The 18,350-nt window shown below is 40.0% G+C and overlaps 1 protein-coding gene across 2 annotated transcripts in view; it reads left to right on the forward strand.

Annotated features, from left to right (window-relative positions):
- The window catches only part of LOC126281608 (protein kinase C, brain isozyme), a 1,181,175-nt gene that overhangs the window by 1,142,850 nt on the left and 19,975 nt on the right, over window positions 1–18,350 (forward strand). For both annotated transcript variants that reach the window (XM_049980720.1, XM_049980728.1), the window contains 3 exons: window positions 7,181–7,369; window positions 7,454–7,594; window positions 8,487–8,669. In XM_049980720.1, the coding sequence (XP_049836677.1) occupies window positions 7,181–7,369; window positions 7,454–7,594; window positions 8,487–8,639 (483 nt within the window). In that variant the 3' untranslated portion in view covers window positions 8,640–8,669. The remainder of the gene's footprint in view (window positions 1–7,180; window positions 7,370–7,453; window positions 7,595–8,486; window positions 8,670–18,350) is intronic.

The following is an 18,350-nucleotide window of genomic DNA, read 5'->3' on the forward strand; positions in this document are numbered from 1 at the left end:
AATAACTCATCCATAGTGGCCTGTGGCATGCAACACACACAACTAGCTTTGGGATTACACCATACCTTCACTTGGATCTTTACCGTAGCAGGTGTGGCAGAACCCCTAACTGGAACTAACTTCCTCGCACATTATCACATGCTGCCAGAAGTTACCAATGCATGCCTTGTCGACATGGTGTACCTGCTGTGCGGTTTTGACATAGCATGGCTGTGCATGATGCCAAACTTATTCAGTCAACAGGCAACAGGTATGCCAAGCTACTGGAGCATATCCCACAACCCCCAGGCACTCTGAAAAAGGGTACATCACTGCTCTATGCAGTATATTAACAGCACTGCAAGCCCACCAGTTTAATGTAACCAAAATGTCTTGCTCTAGATCATTATACTTTTGCCAATCTAGAGTTCAATGCAATGTTGATGGAAGACATCATATGCCCCTCCAGTAGCTCCTGGTAGTGTCTCCTACACTTGGTGTGGAAAAAGTGTAGCACGTTGTGCAGATTAATGTGCCCTTAGCAATACAAGGTTTTTCTTATTGCATTGTATGCCTTGATGACTTCCATGATTTTTCAGCCACAACACAGGAATATCAACAACACATGCAATACTGTAGGCATGTGGATAAATACATGGTTGTATTAAATACTGCCAAGTGAGATCATCTTTTAAGGCCATCTGATCTCAGCAGCAGAATGATTATTGCTTCTGAAAAAAGCCGTATTGAAGATTCTACAGCTGGAAACTGCAAAGGAACTATGTAGTATTCTGGGAATTTACTGGTGTTAAATAACCCGATCAACAGAGATTCAATAGCCTCTAACCACAAAATTGTCTCCCTGAAGATAAGGGAAAAATGACAGCACTGTGGACGAATGATATGAACACTGATTTTTAGGCAGCCAAGCTAAGTGTCACTCCTTACACACCCTGTGTTAGAAGCAATTCTCACACTAGTGGTGGATGCAAGACAAACTGCAATTGGTGCAGCATTACAAAATATGTGGACAGAGAATGGCAACCATTCACATTTTACTCATATAAATTCTCTCTGTCACAACAAAAACTGAATGCATACAATCACAAACTACTCTCAGTTTGTAAATCTATTACCTACTTATCATGAACGTGGAGGAAAGAGAGTTTGCAACTTATACAGGCCACAAACCACTCATCTACACCTTCAGGCAAAACAATGATAAACGCTCATTATGAAAATACAATCAATTGGAATTTATTGCTGAGTTCAGCATCAACATCCTTCACATATCAGGAATTAACAACTTAGTAGTTTACTGTCAAACCCTTGTAAACAGTATAATGGACACAGTAGATTTTACTCAAATGACCAAAGCGCAAGAGTTTACCCACCAGGGTAGCCGAGAGTGCTAATGCACTGCTTCCTGGACTCAGGTAGGCACACCGCCCCGGATAGACTCTGCCTGGCAGTTTAACAATGAGGGCCACTATGCCCGCCATCCTGGATGTGGTTTTTAGCCAGTATTCCACATTCCACTAGGTGAATAATGGGCTGGTCCCCACATTCCACCTCAGTTACACAACTCGTAGACATTTTGGAAAAAATAAATATGTTCACACTATTCCATGGCTTACACTGGATGCAGACAGCTGGGGTACACTAATTCTGTTCCGGGGGGTTTGGGGTGGTGGCAGGAAGGGCATCCGGCTGCCCTCTGAAACTAACACTGCCAAATCAATAGTAACAAGGCTGACCCTGTGTTGCAGTGGGAATAAGGCCTTAAGATAATGATGATGATGATGACCAAAGCACAAGAGTTGGACAAGGAGCTTAAGGATCTTCTGAAAGATACTTCCTTCAGTTGAAACTGACCAAAGTTTCTGTCAGAAACATTAAACTAATTTTCAAAGTCTCTAATGGAAGATCTCTTCTGCTTCTGCCTTCCTCATTCTATAGACACACTTCTGATAGCCTACACAACTTATGTCACCCTGGCAACAGATCAACAGTTAAACCGATTGCTAGTCTTTTGTATTGCTTGGTGTGCAGAAAGATTGTAGAACTTGGACTCATGCACGTGTTCAATGCTGCCAAAGCAAAGTATTTCACCTGTGGGTGATTTTCCAGATTCCCCTTGTAACTCAGTACCACCCAGGACTGGATCAACTGAATTACATTCTCTGCCAGGGCTTCGACTACCTCTTGTCGTGCCCTGAAATGAGAAATGTCCTTCCCACTATCCTTCCCACCCATCCCAAAGAGGTATTTGGCTGTCCACCAAACCTACACAATATACTTGTCCATTCCTATGCAACCCCTGCTGCCAACCCTTACCTCATGGCTCATACCCTTGTAAAAGACCTAGATGCAAGACCTGTCCTATACATCCTCCCACCACCACCTACTCCAGTCCAGTCAGAAACATCTATCCCATCAAAGGCAGAGCTACATGTGAAACCAGTCATGTGATCTACTGGCTAAGCTGTGACCACTGTGCTGCATTCTATGTGGGCATGACAACCAACAGATGTCTGTCCGCATGAATGGCCACCGACAAACTGTGGCCAAGAAACAAGTGGACCATCCTGTTACCGAGCATGCTGCCAAACATGACATCCTTCATTTCAGTGACTGCTTCACACCCTGTGGCATATGGATACTTCCCACCAACACGAGCTTTTCTGAATTATGCAGGTGGGGACTTTCTCTGCAATATATCCTATGTTCCCGTAACCCTCCTGGCCTCAACCTTCATTAGTCATTGTCCTCTCCCATCCAGCTCCTTCTCTGTTCCCATTCCAGCATCCAGCACTACACAGCCCTCATTCCTCTATTGCACCCAGTCTTTTTACTTCTCTCCTTTTCCTCTATCCCTTCCCCCTCCCCACCTCTCCACTCCCTCCACCTAACCTCCTGACTCCACACAGCTGCCCTACCCGCTTTCCACCTCACCTCTCCGCACCCAGTCACCACTCCCATCATGCACTGGCGCTGCTGCTCACATTGTGGCCTCAGTTGCCTGAGCCTGAAGTCATATGTGTGTGAGTTGTGTTTGCATGAGTGTATATGTGTGTTTATGCCATCTAATTCTGATGAAGGCCTTACTGCTTAAAAGCTAATTTATGACAGTCTTTCTGTTGTGCCTATCTGTGACTCAGCATCTCCACTATATAGTGAGTAGCAACTTTCCTTTTCACAATATTGTGGTTTTAGGAAAAGGATAGATTACTACTCACTGTAAAGATGAAACACTGAGTTGCACACAGGTGTAACAAAGAGGGTGATACACATTTACATTTTGGCCAAAGCCTTCTTCAGAAAAGAAAACACGCACACAGCACACTAGCAAATGCATCTCATACATACATGATCACTACCTCCAGCAGTTGTCTGTTTGTCTGTCAGGCATAAGGAACAGGCTGTTGATTTGTGGGTTTTCAGCAAAATTTAGTGTAGGAATGTGACAGAAAAAGAATGCTATTAATTGTTTCAAAATTCATGCGATAAAAGTATAAAATTACAAAAACAGGTAATGACTGAGCAGTACATTCAGGAAGTGAACTTCATATGTTGGAGAAGATTAGACAGGAGAGCCAAGTTAGTCAGACACCTGTTGTGAGGATGAGGGGAAACAAAGATCAAAAGAATGCTACAAGTCACTTACAAATGTGTATCACTTGTAGTACACCTATTACTTGCAATAGAGCAACATGGCAGAGACTTACAAAGTTTGCCCAGGTAATCCCATTCCTGATGTCCAGGCGGAGCTTCAAGGAATCCTCAGAACCTTAGGCCCCCTACAAAACCTTTCACCTGACTCCATCAAACTCCTGACCCCACCGACACCTCGCACTCCTACCTTCTACCTACTTCCTAAAATTCACAAACCCAAACATCCTGGCCGCCCCATTGTAGCTGGTTACCAAGCCCCCACAGAACGTATCTCTGCCTACGTAGATCAACACCTTCAACCCATTACATGCAGTCTCCCATCCTTCATCAAAGACACCAACCACTTTCTCGAACGCCTGGAATCCGTACCCAGTCTGTTACCCCCGGAAACCATCCTTGTAACCATTGATGCCACTTCCCTATACACGAATATCCCGCATGTCCAGGGCCTCGCTGCAATGGAGCACTTCCTTTCACGCCGATCACCTGCCACCCTACCTAAAACCTCTTTCCTCGTCACCTTAGCCAGCTTCATCCTGACCCACAACTTCTTCACTTTTGAAGGCCAGACATACCAACAATTAAAGGGAACAGCCATGGGTACCAGGATGGCCCCCTCGTATGCCAACCTATTTATGGGTCGCTTAGAGGAAGCCTTCTTGGTTACACAAGCCTGCCAACCCAAAGTTTGGTACAGATTTATTGATGACATCTTCATGATCTGGACTCACAGTGAAGAACAACTCCAGAATTTCCTCTCCAACCTCAAATCCTTTGGTTCCATCAGATTCACCTGGTCCTACTCCAAATCCCATGCCACTCTCCTACACGTTGACCTCCATCTGTCCAATGGCCAGCATCACACATCCGTCCACATCAAACCCACCAACAAGCAACAGTATCTCCATTATGACAGCTGCCACCCATTCCATATCAAACGGTCCCTTCCCTACAGCCTAGGCCTTCGTGGCAAACAAATCTGCTCCAGTCCTGAATCCCTCGACCATTACACCAACAACCTGAAAACAGCTTTCGCATCCCGCAACTACCCTCCCAACCTGGTACAGAAGCAGATAACCAGAGCCACTTCCTCATCCCCTCAAACCCAGAACCTCTCACAGAAGAACCCCAAAAGTGCCCCACTTGTGACAGAATACTTCCCGGGACTGGATCAGACCTTGAATGTGGCTCTCCATCAGGGATAAGACTTCCTAAAATCCTGCCCCGAAATGAGATCCCTCCTTCATGAAATCCTCCCCACTCCATGAAGAGTGTCTTTCCGCCGTCCACCTAACCTTCGTAACCTCTTGGTTCATCCCTACGAAATCCCCAAACCACCTTCCCTACCCTCTGGTTCCTACCCTTGCAACCGCCCCCGGTGTAAAACCTGTCCTATGCACCCTCCCACCACCACCTACTCCAGTCCTGTAACCCGGAAGGTGTACACGATCAAAGGGAGAGCCACGTGTGAAAGCACTCACGTGATTTACCAACTGACCTGCCTGCACTGTGACGCTTTCTATGTGGGAATGACCAGCAACAAACTGTCCATTCGCATGAATGGACACAGGCAGACAGTGTTTGTTGGTAATGAGGATCACCCTGTGGCTAAACATGCCTTGGTGCACGGTCAGCACATCTTGGCACAGTGTTACACCGTCCGAGTCATCTGTATACTTCCCACCAACACCAACCTATCCGAACTCCGGAGATGGGAACTCGCTCTTCAGTATATCCTCTCTTCTCGATATCCGCCAGGCCTCAACCTCCGCTAATTTCAAGTTGCCGCCGCTCATACCTCACCTGTCTTTCAACAACCTCTTTGTCTCTGTACTTCCGCCTCGACTGACATCTCTGCCCTTTCTCTTTGCCTTTAAATATATCTGCTTGTGTCTGTGTATGTGCGGATGGATCTGTGTGTGTGTGTGTGTGTGTGTGTGTGTGTGTGTGTGTGTGTGTGTGTGTGTGTGTACGAGTGTACACCTGTCCTTTTTTTCCCCCCAAGGGAAGTCCTTCCGCTCCCGGGATTGGAATGACTCCTTGACTCCTTACCCTCTCCCTTAAAACCCACTTCCTTTCATCTTTCCCTCTCCTTCCTGAAGAAGCAGCCATCAGTTGCAAAAGCTAGTAATCATATATATATATATATATATATATATATATATATATATATATATAAACATCATTTATTTGAACAGTTTTATTAACATACTTGTGTCTGATAATATGAATTGTTGTTTTGTATAAGAAAACAAACCAAAACTGTGGATATGTATACATCAGGGGTGAAGGGGTGCAAGTGTTTAGCAGTAAAGATCACATGGTCCACAGCTGTTATGGTACATTCTGTTACTATGGAAGCTCAAGTGAACATCCCCCATGAGATAATACTGCTCCCACTGGCCTGCATCGGAGGTGTGATGCCTGTTTTGAGCAGCTGGTCACAATCGGCAGTCCAGTGTAGCACGCAGTGCAATTCTTCCAACAAAGTTACATTTTTCTTTGATTCACATTTCTGTCTCAATGATCCTGTGTCCACTACAAATGTAACAGATTCTGCTGTGGGATCAACACAGGAACACATAGAAGCTGTCTGCTGTTGAGCCACGTGTTCCATGATGTGGGCTGAACAGTGTGTTTAGAAACACTTATGTCCGCAACAGCATTGTACTGTGTAATCAGATCTGCCACAGATTTGCTGCCTATCCTGGTTTACATATGGGGCAAGCCTCTGGCTTCCACTTTATGTGATTAAGCAACAACATCCAACACCTTGTCGCCTACTTACAGTTTATAGTTTCACCATCCTTGAACCACAATTCGCAACAGTAAAATAGAGAGAGATATTGAGTTTTGAAATTTCCAAGGTGCTTATTCCCAGGCTCTGGGCCATAGCAATCTGCCATCTGTAAGAGCCACTTATGTAAGTGTATTTATCATCGGGTGCATTCAGGCTCATGGTGGACAGTAGTAATAATGTTTTGCATCTTCAGTCTATACCACATAAAATCTTGCCAGACTTGTTGCATCAAATTGAAAGTGGGTGTTCCATATCAGGAGGCTATGGTGGAGTGGGCTACAGACTTGGACCCTTACTTGTTGGAAACATTGATGCAACTTGTGTTGTATCATTGATTTAATCTCTGGTTCCAGGGGACATCCCTCTTTAAGAGTCAGTTGCTTTCCTGATGGAGGTAATGTAGTACATTGTTGAAGTTTAGAATTTTATATCAGTTTGTTGCAAAAAGTCTACGGAAAAGTTTTGGTACATTAAATCCAAAGCCATCTCATAGGAGCATTTGTTAGGTTCTTACAGCTGAACAGTTTCTTAACATAATACTACAAACTGAAAGCTGTTATAATTACTGATTGTGAGATTGATGATGATCTTTTCATATTGCAGTGTAATCTCAGAATACTATTTCTTCATCCATCTTGCAGTGTGTACTCTTGAGTATACTAGCACAGTTCTTAAAACAGAAAGTATCAGACAGTGTCAAATTTATCATAATGATCTCATTTTCAGATTATTTTGTATCAGCCTTATGGGAAATCTGTGGACTGGTGGGCTTATGGTGTATTGCTGTATGAAATGCTTGTTGGACAGCCTCCATTTGATGGTGAAGATGAAGAAGAACTTTTTGCTGCAATCACTGACCACAATGTCTCATATCCTAAGAGCTTATCAAAGGAGGCAAAAGAAGCATGCAAAGGGGTTAGTATCTCTCCAGGATTCCTTGAATATGTCAAAAATAATGAAGCTGTTGCACTGCTCAGTAATTTGGTTTTATTTTTTTAGTTTCTTACTAAGAACCCAATGAAAAGACTTGGGTGTGGGACAAGTGGAGAAGAGGATGTCAGAGGTCATGCATTTTTCAGAAGGATTGACTGGGAAAAAATTGAGAACCGTGAAGTCCAGCCTCCTTTCAAGCCAAAAATAGTAAGATTAAAATCGTATAATAATAATGCTTACTTAGTTTGTTCTTATGATATGTATATGAATTTGAGATGAGCATTTTATTCTATCAACAGAAAATTCAGAATTTTTACCTCAGTGTATTAATGTTTTAAAACTAAAAAGACACCACATGAAAAGATAAATGCTTTCATTTATTTTTATACATTAGCTATTGAGTGAATTGCCAAGATCCTTCATTCCAACTAGCCTTCTTACTGTTTAAAGTTCCCTTTCATTCTCTAAGTAACAGCTTGAGAATTAAGAATCAAATATAATTCACCAATACAAAATTTTCTAGAGAGTAGCCATATTTCCTCTGTTTGATGAGAGCTGTGAAAATTTCTCATTGTATATTACATATGGAACATTGCTGTTTATTATATTAAACAGTAGAATAAAATTGTATTCATGCACCATCCATTATTAATCTATGAGTGAATAGCTGCCTTTCCTCTTATTTGTCATTTTCTTGTGACTTGTTGTTCATATTACTCTTTCCTGCTCTTCTTGAAGGTGAAGTAGTGAGAAGTGCACAGAAACCACTGGAGATTTGTGCATAGTTGTCAGATTTGACCTCATTCTCAAGTATTACCAAGTCTCAGTACAAGCATTACACAAAGTACTTTGTTTTGCAATAACTCAAAGCAAATGAGTAGATTCAACTGCTACTCATGTATCGGCTTATCTGTGTTCATTTGTTCACTATGTAGCTCATCACCTTTGGGGCTAGAGCTGAAAACCCAGACAGTAATTGTTACTTTGCTTACTGGACTTCCCATAATGGATATTGTGATGTGTTTTGTGTTTTGTAACATCCCTGTAACTTTTGGGTAGTGTAATTACATATTCACCCTAAAACTTTTTCTTCTTATAGAAACATCGTAAAGATGTCAGCAATTTTGATAAGCAGTTCACATCAGAGAAGACAGATCTAACACCTACTGACAAACTGTTCATGATGAATCTCGACCAGACTGAATTCATGGGCTTCTCATTCTTAAATCCAGAATTTGTGCAGCATGTGTAAAACCAGTTTGGCAGATGTTGTCTGCTTATGGTAAGTTTTTGTGTAAGGGAAAGTGTTACAATTTACACAAAGTAAGTGATTTAAACAGTTTTTAGATTGTGTTTATACTTTTGGAATATGCGCTAGACGATTATATTTAAAATATTACGTATGATCTAGAGACTTCCCAATTTATTTATTTTTATTTACTTCTTGTAAAAAGAAATTGCCAATATTTTTGAGTAAATATTCAATTCTTAGAAGATTAGTGGTACTTACATTTCCCTACAGATTGTTAATTTATGATGATCAAGGTTTTTCAAAATTAAGCAATAACTCTATATTTAATACAGATAATGCCCTAGCAAACATTTCTCTGTAATGTTGTCCATTACTCTGGATAATATGAAAAGAGTTACAGTTAGTTAAACAACAGTGTGATGTCTATCATAACTTATGAAGGTCATGCAATATAGCACATTATTTTATGGATTAATGTATACACGAGACACATTTTGACGCATAGTTTTTATTGAAACATCATTTCTTACACACACCATTTCCATTTTGCCCTATCCAAACTGAAGTATACACTGGGAACTATACTTTATTTGATCACATTGATACTCATAATATGGTTAACTGTTTCACATGAGTATATTATACTATCATTTTGAACTTTCATTAGGTTCATGATCATCTCTATCCAACTCGCAGTTTAGAGCAGTGCTAACATAGTTACTCAGCACCATAAGTCTTACCATTTTGCCACAAGAAGTGCTCTATGCTGTTTGGCGCAGCATTTAGTGTCTTTGGCGAACGTTCTGCAGGTCACCAGTTCAAACCTGACTGCCAGTACTTACTTGTTATTTAGTATTTATCATATCTGGAAGATTCTCAAAAGTTCTTGTTCTTGTAATGTTTCTATATTCTGTGCTTGTATAAACAGCAGCACTCTCTATCCAGGAGTTCAGTTCTGTTCTGGCTGTGCATTGGTGTTCAAAATAAAGGTGCTTTAATTGCTAAGTGTTGAAATTCATTGATGACCCTGCTTTTGGATTTAGACATGAGTATGGTTACAAGGAGACACATTTTTATGGAAATGCAGTTTTCTTCAAAACATCCACAGCACTGTGGCTCCAATTAGGCAATGTAAACACCATCAGTCTACATAGACAGGAATAGGAATACAAGCAGTAAATCATTCCCAAGGTCCATATATTCCACATACCAGTGCACTCAAAAACAGAAAAAAATTAGCTCCTCATCAGACATCCATCAGTGTTTTCTGGAACACTAGTCAGGATCCAATGAAATGGCTGAGAAGATTCAGCTAAGCCACCTAATACGATTGGAGGGATGACGTAATGTATTTAGCAGCTGTGTACTCTTACTTGGATGACAGAGTTCAACAGTGGGTTGAGAACAATGCAGACAATCTCAATAGCTTGGATAATTCTAGGTTGTACTGAAGAAGACATTTGACAACAATTAGGAGTATGTCTGTTTAGTGGAATAACAGTTGAAGAACAGGGTCCTACATCCTGAGGAAATGACACAGTCCTGCATACGGAATGTTTTGTCTCTATGCCACATTATGAATCCAAATATATAGAAGCCAAAAAAGTTTCACACTTTATGAAAGGAGTTGCAGAAAAGATATACCAAACTCTTCTAGTAAAGGAGTTATAACAAGCCAGAAATTCATAAAGTAGTGCCAGAGCATTAAAAAAATGCAGTGGAAAAGAATCAGACAAAAGAAGTATGACTGACTCCTGAATGTTGCCCTATGGCAGTTGTAGAAGACCTCACTTTTCAGACACGCTAAGTAGTGAGAGAAGAGGTGCAGCATTTTATGACAGACACAACTGTCAGATCAAGTAAGCAAGAGACAGAAGCTATGAATGCTAACTGCACACATAAGGAGGTAATAAAGGCTGTTTGAAGTATTTATTTATTTATTGAGTCCTTTGATCATATGTAGTACAGTGTACAGGATGATATTGGACTTATTACTAAGTTCAAAATGATACATATTTAAATAATCATTTTTCAAAATGCTATCAATTTCAATAGTTGTAGTTCTTACAATGATACAATGTTACAAATTACAGTAGCTTTAGTTCTTAACAGTTATTCTGGTCCAAGTATTCCTTGACTGAGTAGAAACAGTGGTACTGTAGATATTCTCTGACAGATCTTTCAAAAGCACTTATATTTTGTAAGCATTTTATAGTATTTGATAGTCTATTATAGAGTTTAATACCCAGATAGCATGTACCTTTCTGATACAAACTGGTACTGGCTGGGGGTACATGCAAGATATGTTTTATTCGAGTATTATAATCATGTATATCTTTGTTTTTTAAAGTGTTATCGTCATTTCCAATCATATAGTTTTTTACGTACATTAGTGTGTCAACAATAAACATACATGGTAGAGGCAGTATATTCAGTGCTTTAAATATTGGTTTGCAGGACTGTCAAGCACCACTCCCTGTCATAATGATAATGGCTCTTTTTTGTATTCTGGAAGTCCCTTGAGCTGCTCGGGAATTTCCACAGAATATGAGTCAATACTTGAGATGGGCATTGAAGTATGCATAATAGGCACACAATAGTGCCTGTTCATTTATGCATTGTTTGAGAACACTAAGAAGATAACAGCCCGTGCTCAGCTTGGCATTAATTTGTTCTATGTGTTTGTCCCATTTTAAGTCTCTTTGTATTCAGATGCCGAGAAATTTTGTAGCCTCATCATTTGCAATAGGGTGTTGATTGATTTTTATTTCTGGATATATCAGTGTGGTGTTTTGGCGGTTATGGAAATTTAAGGCTACTATTTTATTGTAGTTTATTATCAACTGATTTTCTGCTGTCCAATTACTTAGATGTTTTGTAACTGTGTTTACTTCTTCTTGTATATCTTCATTTTTTGCTGCTTTTACCAGTATTGTTGTGTTGTCAGCAAACAGTATTACTTTGTGGGTATCAATATGTATATCCAAATCATTGATATATAACGAGAAAAGTAGGGTTCCCATTACCGACCCTTGTGGTACCCCGTAAGTGATTGGGCTTTCTGATGGTACATATTCTGTGATTATTTGTGCTTTATCATCTATATGTCTGATGGATAATTTTTGTTTACGGTCGCTGAGAAATGAACGAATCCAATCATTTGCCAACCCCCTAATTCCATAGTGCTGTAGCTTCTTCAATAGGGTTTTGTGGTTTACTATATCAAAGGCTTTGGTTAGGTCCAATAATATACCTGTTGTTTGTTGTTTTTCATCTATTGTTTTTAGTACAGTAGATATGCATTCATAGATTACTGTCTCCATTGATTTCTTGCTTCTAAAGCCATGTTGAGATTTAGATAGCACACTATTTTTGTTTATAAACTTCAACAACTTACTGCACATAATTTTTTCTATTGCTTTTGAGAAACAGGAGGTTAATGTAATGCGACGATAGTTTATTACTTCATCTTTGTCACCAGTTTTGAAAATAGGAATGACTTTTGATGTTTTTAGTTGATCTGGAAAGATGCGTGACTCTAGGGAACAGTTGCATAAGTGAGTAAGGGGGTCAATTATATTTTGGATACAGAGTTTTAGGATTCTGTTCGGTGTACCATCAATTCCTGCTGAGTATGTTGTCTTTAGTTCTTTGACAGCCTTCAATGTCTCCTCCCTGCTTACTTGGTCCACAAACATTGAAAATTTGTTACTGTTGCACTTGTTTACCACTTGATGCTGAGTTAAACTAAAATTAGTTTTTATTAAATTTTCAGCAATCCCAGTGAAGTATTTGTTGAATATGTTTGCTGTTTCTGTAGGCTGTAAAATCTTTTTATTGTTGTGTATCAAGACAATGTTCTCCTCAGTTCTCTTATTTTTGCCAGTTTCTTTTTAATGATGTCCTACATAGCTTTCACTTTATTTGTAGAATTATTTATGTAGTAATATATTAAAAACAAAGATTCCAAGACTTACCAAGCGGGAAAGTGCCGGCAGACAGGCACAATGAACAAAACACACACACACACACAGAATTACTAGCTTTTGCAACCGATGGTTGCTTCTTCAGGAAGGAGAGGGAAAGACGAAAGGATGTGGGTTTTAAGGGAGAGGGTAAGGAGTAATTCCAATCCCGGGAGCGGAAAGACTCCCCTTAGGGGAAAAAGAGGACAGGTGTACACTCGCGCGCGCGCGCGCACACACACACACACACACACACACACACACACACACACACACACACACACACACACACACACACATCCATCCGCACATACACACACACACACACAAGCAGACATATTTAAAGGCCTTTAAATATGTCTGCTTGTGTGTGTGTGTGTGTGTGTGTGTGTGTGTGTGTGTGTGTGTGTGTGTGTACACCTGTCCTTTTTTTCCCCTAAGGGAAGTCTTTCCGCTCCCGGGATTGGAATGACTCCTTACCCTCTCCCTTAAAACCCACATCCTTTCATCTTTTTCTCTCCTTCCTGAAGAAGCAACCATCGGTTGCGAAAGCTAGTAATTGTGTGTGTGTGTTTTGTTCATTGTGCTTGTCTGCTGCCGCTTTCCCACTTGGTAAGTCTTGGAATCTTTGTTTTTAATATATTTTTCCCATGTGGAAATTTCTTTCTATTTTATTTATGTAGTAATCATTGTACATTCTTTTTGCCTGTTTAATGACCTTTTGTAAGATTTTAGTGTATGTTTTGTAATGAGTATGCATTTCGTCAGTGGCATTATTTTCTTTGAAGATTCTGTGAAGCTCCCTTTTTTTCTGGCAAGAAGTTCTGATTCCCTTAGTAATCCAACCCTTTCCTCTTGTCTTCTCTCTTATATTTACCATTTTTTAATGGAAGGCTGTATCAAAATGCTTTACCATTTTTTCTAGAAAAATGTTGAATTTCGAATTCAGATTTTTCTTTTCATAGACATCAGACCAGTCTTCAGTATGCAATAGTGAGTTAAAGGTGTCAATGCTTTTCTACCTGTAGATCCTTCTCTTGAACTTTAGGAAGTTATTCTTAACCGGTCTCCCTTCCTTTGTGGTGGTAAGTATTTGAGCTTTGTGGTCACTGAATCCTGTGTTAAACACTTTTACTGACCACTCCAATTTCTCTTTATCTATCAGGATTTGATCGAAACCTGTCTGGCCGATTGGTGTTATTCTCGTTGCAACTTTAACTGTGGCTGTAAGGTTATGTTTTAATGAGATTGCCAAAGGCAGTTTTCTGTTTACATTTACTAAGAAAATCTATTTAAAGTCACCACGTACTACAACATCACACCTTCTTTTATGCAGCTTATTTAAGAAAATTTCCATTTTTTTCTAAAAATACCTCAAATTTTTCTGTTGGAGAGTGGTACACTGTGACTATTACCAAACCTAATTTTGGAATTTTTATCACTGTCATCTCAAAGTCTTTTTCACAACTTAGGGAGGTGACATTATCTATTTTAGTAACCTCTATATTATCTTTTATCTATATGGCTACACCTCCATAGTGACCACTAGGTCTACAATATTACACAGCCAGAGTGAAATTGTGTAGGCAGACAGATTTAATTAAGTTCTCGTCAAGCCAGTGTTCTGAAAGACACATTACGGAAATATCCTCTAGTTCATGCATTAATAAAATATTTAGTTCTTCTACTTTATTGCTTAGGGACTGAACATTTTGGTGAAAGATCTTTATTACAGAATTTGTGGAAAAATCTACAGTATCACCTACCTTCAGTTTAAATGTTTCTTGTTTGTGCAATTTGTAGCTACTGCTTTTGGCAGTAAAAAATCATTCAGATGAGGAGGCTGCCTGATGTTTCTTCTAGTTGGGCGAGATGAGGCTTCCCTAGTGATCCATTTCTCCAAGGTACTCTGACCTGCAATCTTTTTGTGCTTCTTGTCACTCTTGTTTACAGGACGCCAGATTTCTTCAGCCAAGAACTGTTTACCATAGTAATTCAAATGTAGGGTGTGACTGGTACGCATGTCTCTGTTTAATGTACTGACATTTATTAGATTCACATAAGGATATTTTTTGCACAGTTCATTTATCTCAATGTTCACTCTTTCTATCAGTTTGTTTACACATGACCAGGGCGGTAAGTCATACCTATGGGGTTGATTTACCACAGTTACGTTTGTTTTGTTTAATTTGGGCAGCACACTGCTGAGAACTGTGATGAGTATTTTACCTTCATCTCTGCCAACGTCGTTTGCGTCTGCACAAATTCACAGTCATTAAAATCAAGGTTTTCTCATGATTTTGCAAGAGACTTCGTAACTTCTTCCATTTCTGCCCCTGGCTTTTTAAAGGCTTGTACGCTTAGGTTTGACTGTGTGTCTGTCACTTTTTCCGCCAGTTGACGACCGTGACTATCGGCAAAAATTAGTACTTTTTTGTCTTTTTTGCGTTGGTCATGTTTTGAAACACTAGTATATTTCACGGAATGTGACTCCTGCTGTTTCTTAATAGTTTCTAGACTGACTTGTTTTTCAGCTACACTGTTTCCAGATTCGTTTGGAGTTTTGTTTGAAGCAGTTACTTTGATATGTCCGAGTTTTGTGCTTGTGGCTGCTGTACTTTTTTCGTTTACTTCACTGGTGTCCGATGTTGTTTGGAGCTTGTGTTGATAATGTTCTTTTCGATTATTACAGTCCCAATTTTCCAACTGTTTCTCTAGTTGGATTACAGTTCTTTTTAGTTCTTCTATTTCACTATTTCTTGCGGATATCACAACACAAAAGTCATCACAATGTTTACAGTTGTTGTGCACTGAACTTACTTCCGTCTTTTCACTTGCTTTCGATCTTGTGATGATTTCATGTACGTTTTTTACTTTTAACTTACAGCAATAACATTTCCCTGGTTGGATTAAACTAGTTTTTCTGCACTGGTTGCATAGAATCTCATTTTGTTTCATGATTTTCACGGAACTCGAATTTCGCGTGCCTTTTTTCACCGCCATCTTGTATCATAAGTATTAGTGTCTATTGATCTTAACTGCCAATTTCCACCACCAGTCAAACATGATGTGAAGAACGGACTCCTTCAACTTGTACTTGCACCAAAGCCAGCACCTAAAGGGAACAATGAGCTCCTCCTCGAAGTATAATGCCCTGCAGAAGAATAGGTATCTCGAGGACAGAGGACAAAACACAAGTGTGTTTCCACTGCAGAAGCCCAGGGTACTTTGCGGTAGCCCAGTGTAATGTTAAGCTCTCTCTATACAGCTTAAGCATTTTCGTGGACTTACTTGTTGAAGAATGCTGGTTCTGCTTTGTTGCAGTGCCAATGTCTTCTGCTAGCACCGGATGCTTCTCCGAAGATTTCACTACTAGGAAGGGAAATTTTCACTCTCTCGCTCTCTCTCTTGGAATATCATTCAATGCACCAGAACATATTTATTTCCACTTTGTAAAAACAAAAAAACAAAAACAAAAAAAACTTAACTTTATGACGTAAGTCCACACATTACTGGGCACCCAGAATCAGTTAATTACACATTTTTGAACACAATTAATACACAAGCTTTTATCATGGCTGACTACCCACGTCCAGTCCATGTACTCTCAACAGCAGTTCAAAATCTAACAAACAGTCATTATTTCGAGTCTCTCCATTTGTTTTTTAACAATACAATTCTACATTACTCTTTGCAGCCGGCCATGGAGCTTCCGGGCTGTATTTGCTTATTCTTGGCAGGTCGCACTGAACACTTGGCAGTGCCAACGAATTATCTCCCTTCCAATTTCGCCTGCACAAACAATAAATGGGTGCAGTAGCCCACGCTCATCCTTATGCCATGCTTTAAAATAACGTGTGTTCGAAATGGCTGGAACCCAAGTGTCTGCAGACTTTTGTAAAATTCTGGGGTCACTACAACTTACATTACTGCAGAGAAAGAAAAAAAGTTTTTGAAGCCTTCTACCCTACCAGTCATCACTGCAGTTGTGTTCAACCAGCTAACTACAGACAGCTGTAGTCGACCTGTGGCACGAAGCTTATCACCATACCATGGACAAGATCGCTCCCCCACAGGCCATAACTGTTCCCTGTCAGCATACTACAGAGGTACCAGCTACTCGCCTAGATGCTGAATTGAGAAACTGTAAGCAAGGCAACCAGTTATGGAGGTGACACTGCCACAGATGAAGATTCTCCATTCACAAAGATGTCTAAAAATATCAGTGACATTATCATCCGTGGCAAACGTTTCCAGGCACTGGCGGACAAAGAAACTTCTTTTTCTGTAATTTAGGATGCTTATCATTACCAGATAAAGAAGACTATGTTTTGAAATATAAAAGCAAGTGTGCTGAAGTCGCAAATGGGAAATGCGTCCAGTCAGTAGGAACATGTATTGTGACAATAACTGTCAGTGGCAGAACACAGCCCTTCAAATTGGTCATTCTATCAAAATGTAATTGTAATAATATTCTTGGAAGGGACATCTTGCAGGCATCACAAGCAGTCATAGACTGTGAAAGATTACAGCTCCAGTTTAACAAAGTGATTGCAGCAGGCACCATAACAAATACTGCTCTGGCCAGTTGTTTGTTTTTGAAGATATTTTTATCCTTCCGTCATCAATGAGGAGAGTTTGTCATCAATAGAGATGCTCAGTGATGCTCCTGTCAATTGCAAAACACTATTCAACTAAAAAAAATCTTCATGCCAGTAAAACCATTATAGGTGGTCAAGAAGAACTTTGGATCACTAATTGTCATGAGCAGCCACTGCTTGTTTCTAAAGGAATGTATGTATGGTTGGCCAATGTAGTCTAGGGAATGCAGCTTAATGCCATCAACAAGGAATTGTGCTCTGCTACCACTATAGACAACATAGAAGAGGAAACCACTACTGAACAGCCAATAATATCCGGCCAATTCAAGAAACAATGCTAGTGAGTGTTAGCCATTCTACACCAGTTTTTTGGATTCTTTAAAATCTGGAATAAAAAGACATACTGAGTCACTCATGATAAGATGTTGTAGCATCATTGGGGTCATCCAACAAGTACTCTTGTAGGGCATCACTGACTGAACTACAGATAATCCAGGAGGTTAAGATGATGCTACAACCCTCAGAGTATCCTGATCCTCTCCTGTGGTACTTGTGAAGAAGGATGGCACATGATGCTTCTGTGTTGATTATGGATGACTGAATAAAATCACAACGAAAGATGTCTACCCATTGTCAAGCATTGATGACACCCCAGACTACTTGAGAGGAACAAAATACAGGATGTCCCAAAAGACTGACCCAATTTTAAACAGAATTATATATAAATTATTTATTAGGAAGAAGGGCTTAACACCAACAAATGGCATACTAAATTACCCAGAAAGTTTAGAAGATTATAAAAGTCCATCATAAATGTTCAATATGTTCTCCATTGGCTGCTTGGATGACATCTAGCCAATAGCTGAATTCATCCCAAATTAAGACCAAGGTGTCTTCTGTCAGTGAAGCTGCATTAGCTGATATTCTGGTTTTTAGTTCATCAATGTCACGAGGTAAGGGAGGAATGTAAACACATTGTTTAACATATCCCCACAGGAAGAAATCACATGGTGTTAAGTGAGGGGACCTAGGAGGCCAAGAGTGTAAAGCCTTGTCTCGCGGTCCTGTATGCACTATCCAACATTGAGGCCCGTTGGCATTGAGGAAGCTGCACAATTTGTTTTGCCAGTTGTATTGTACCTCTC

Source organism: Schistocerca gregaria, chromosome 1 (genome assembly GCF_023897955.1).
Source record: "Schistocerca gregaria isolate iqSchGreg1 chromosome 1, iqSchGreg1.2, whole genome shotgun sequence".
Taxonomy (NCBI): domain Eukaryota; kingdom Metazoa; phylum Arthropoda; class Insecta; order Orthoptera; family Acrididae; genus Schistocerca; species Schistocerca gregaria.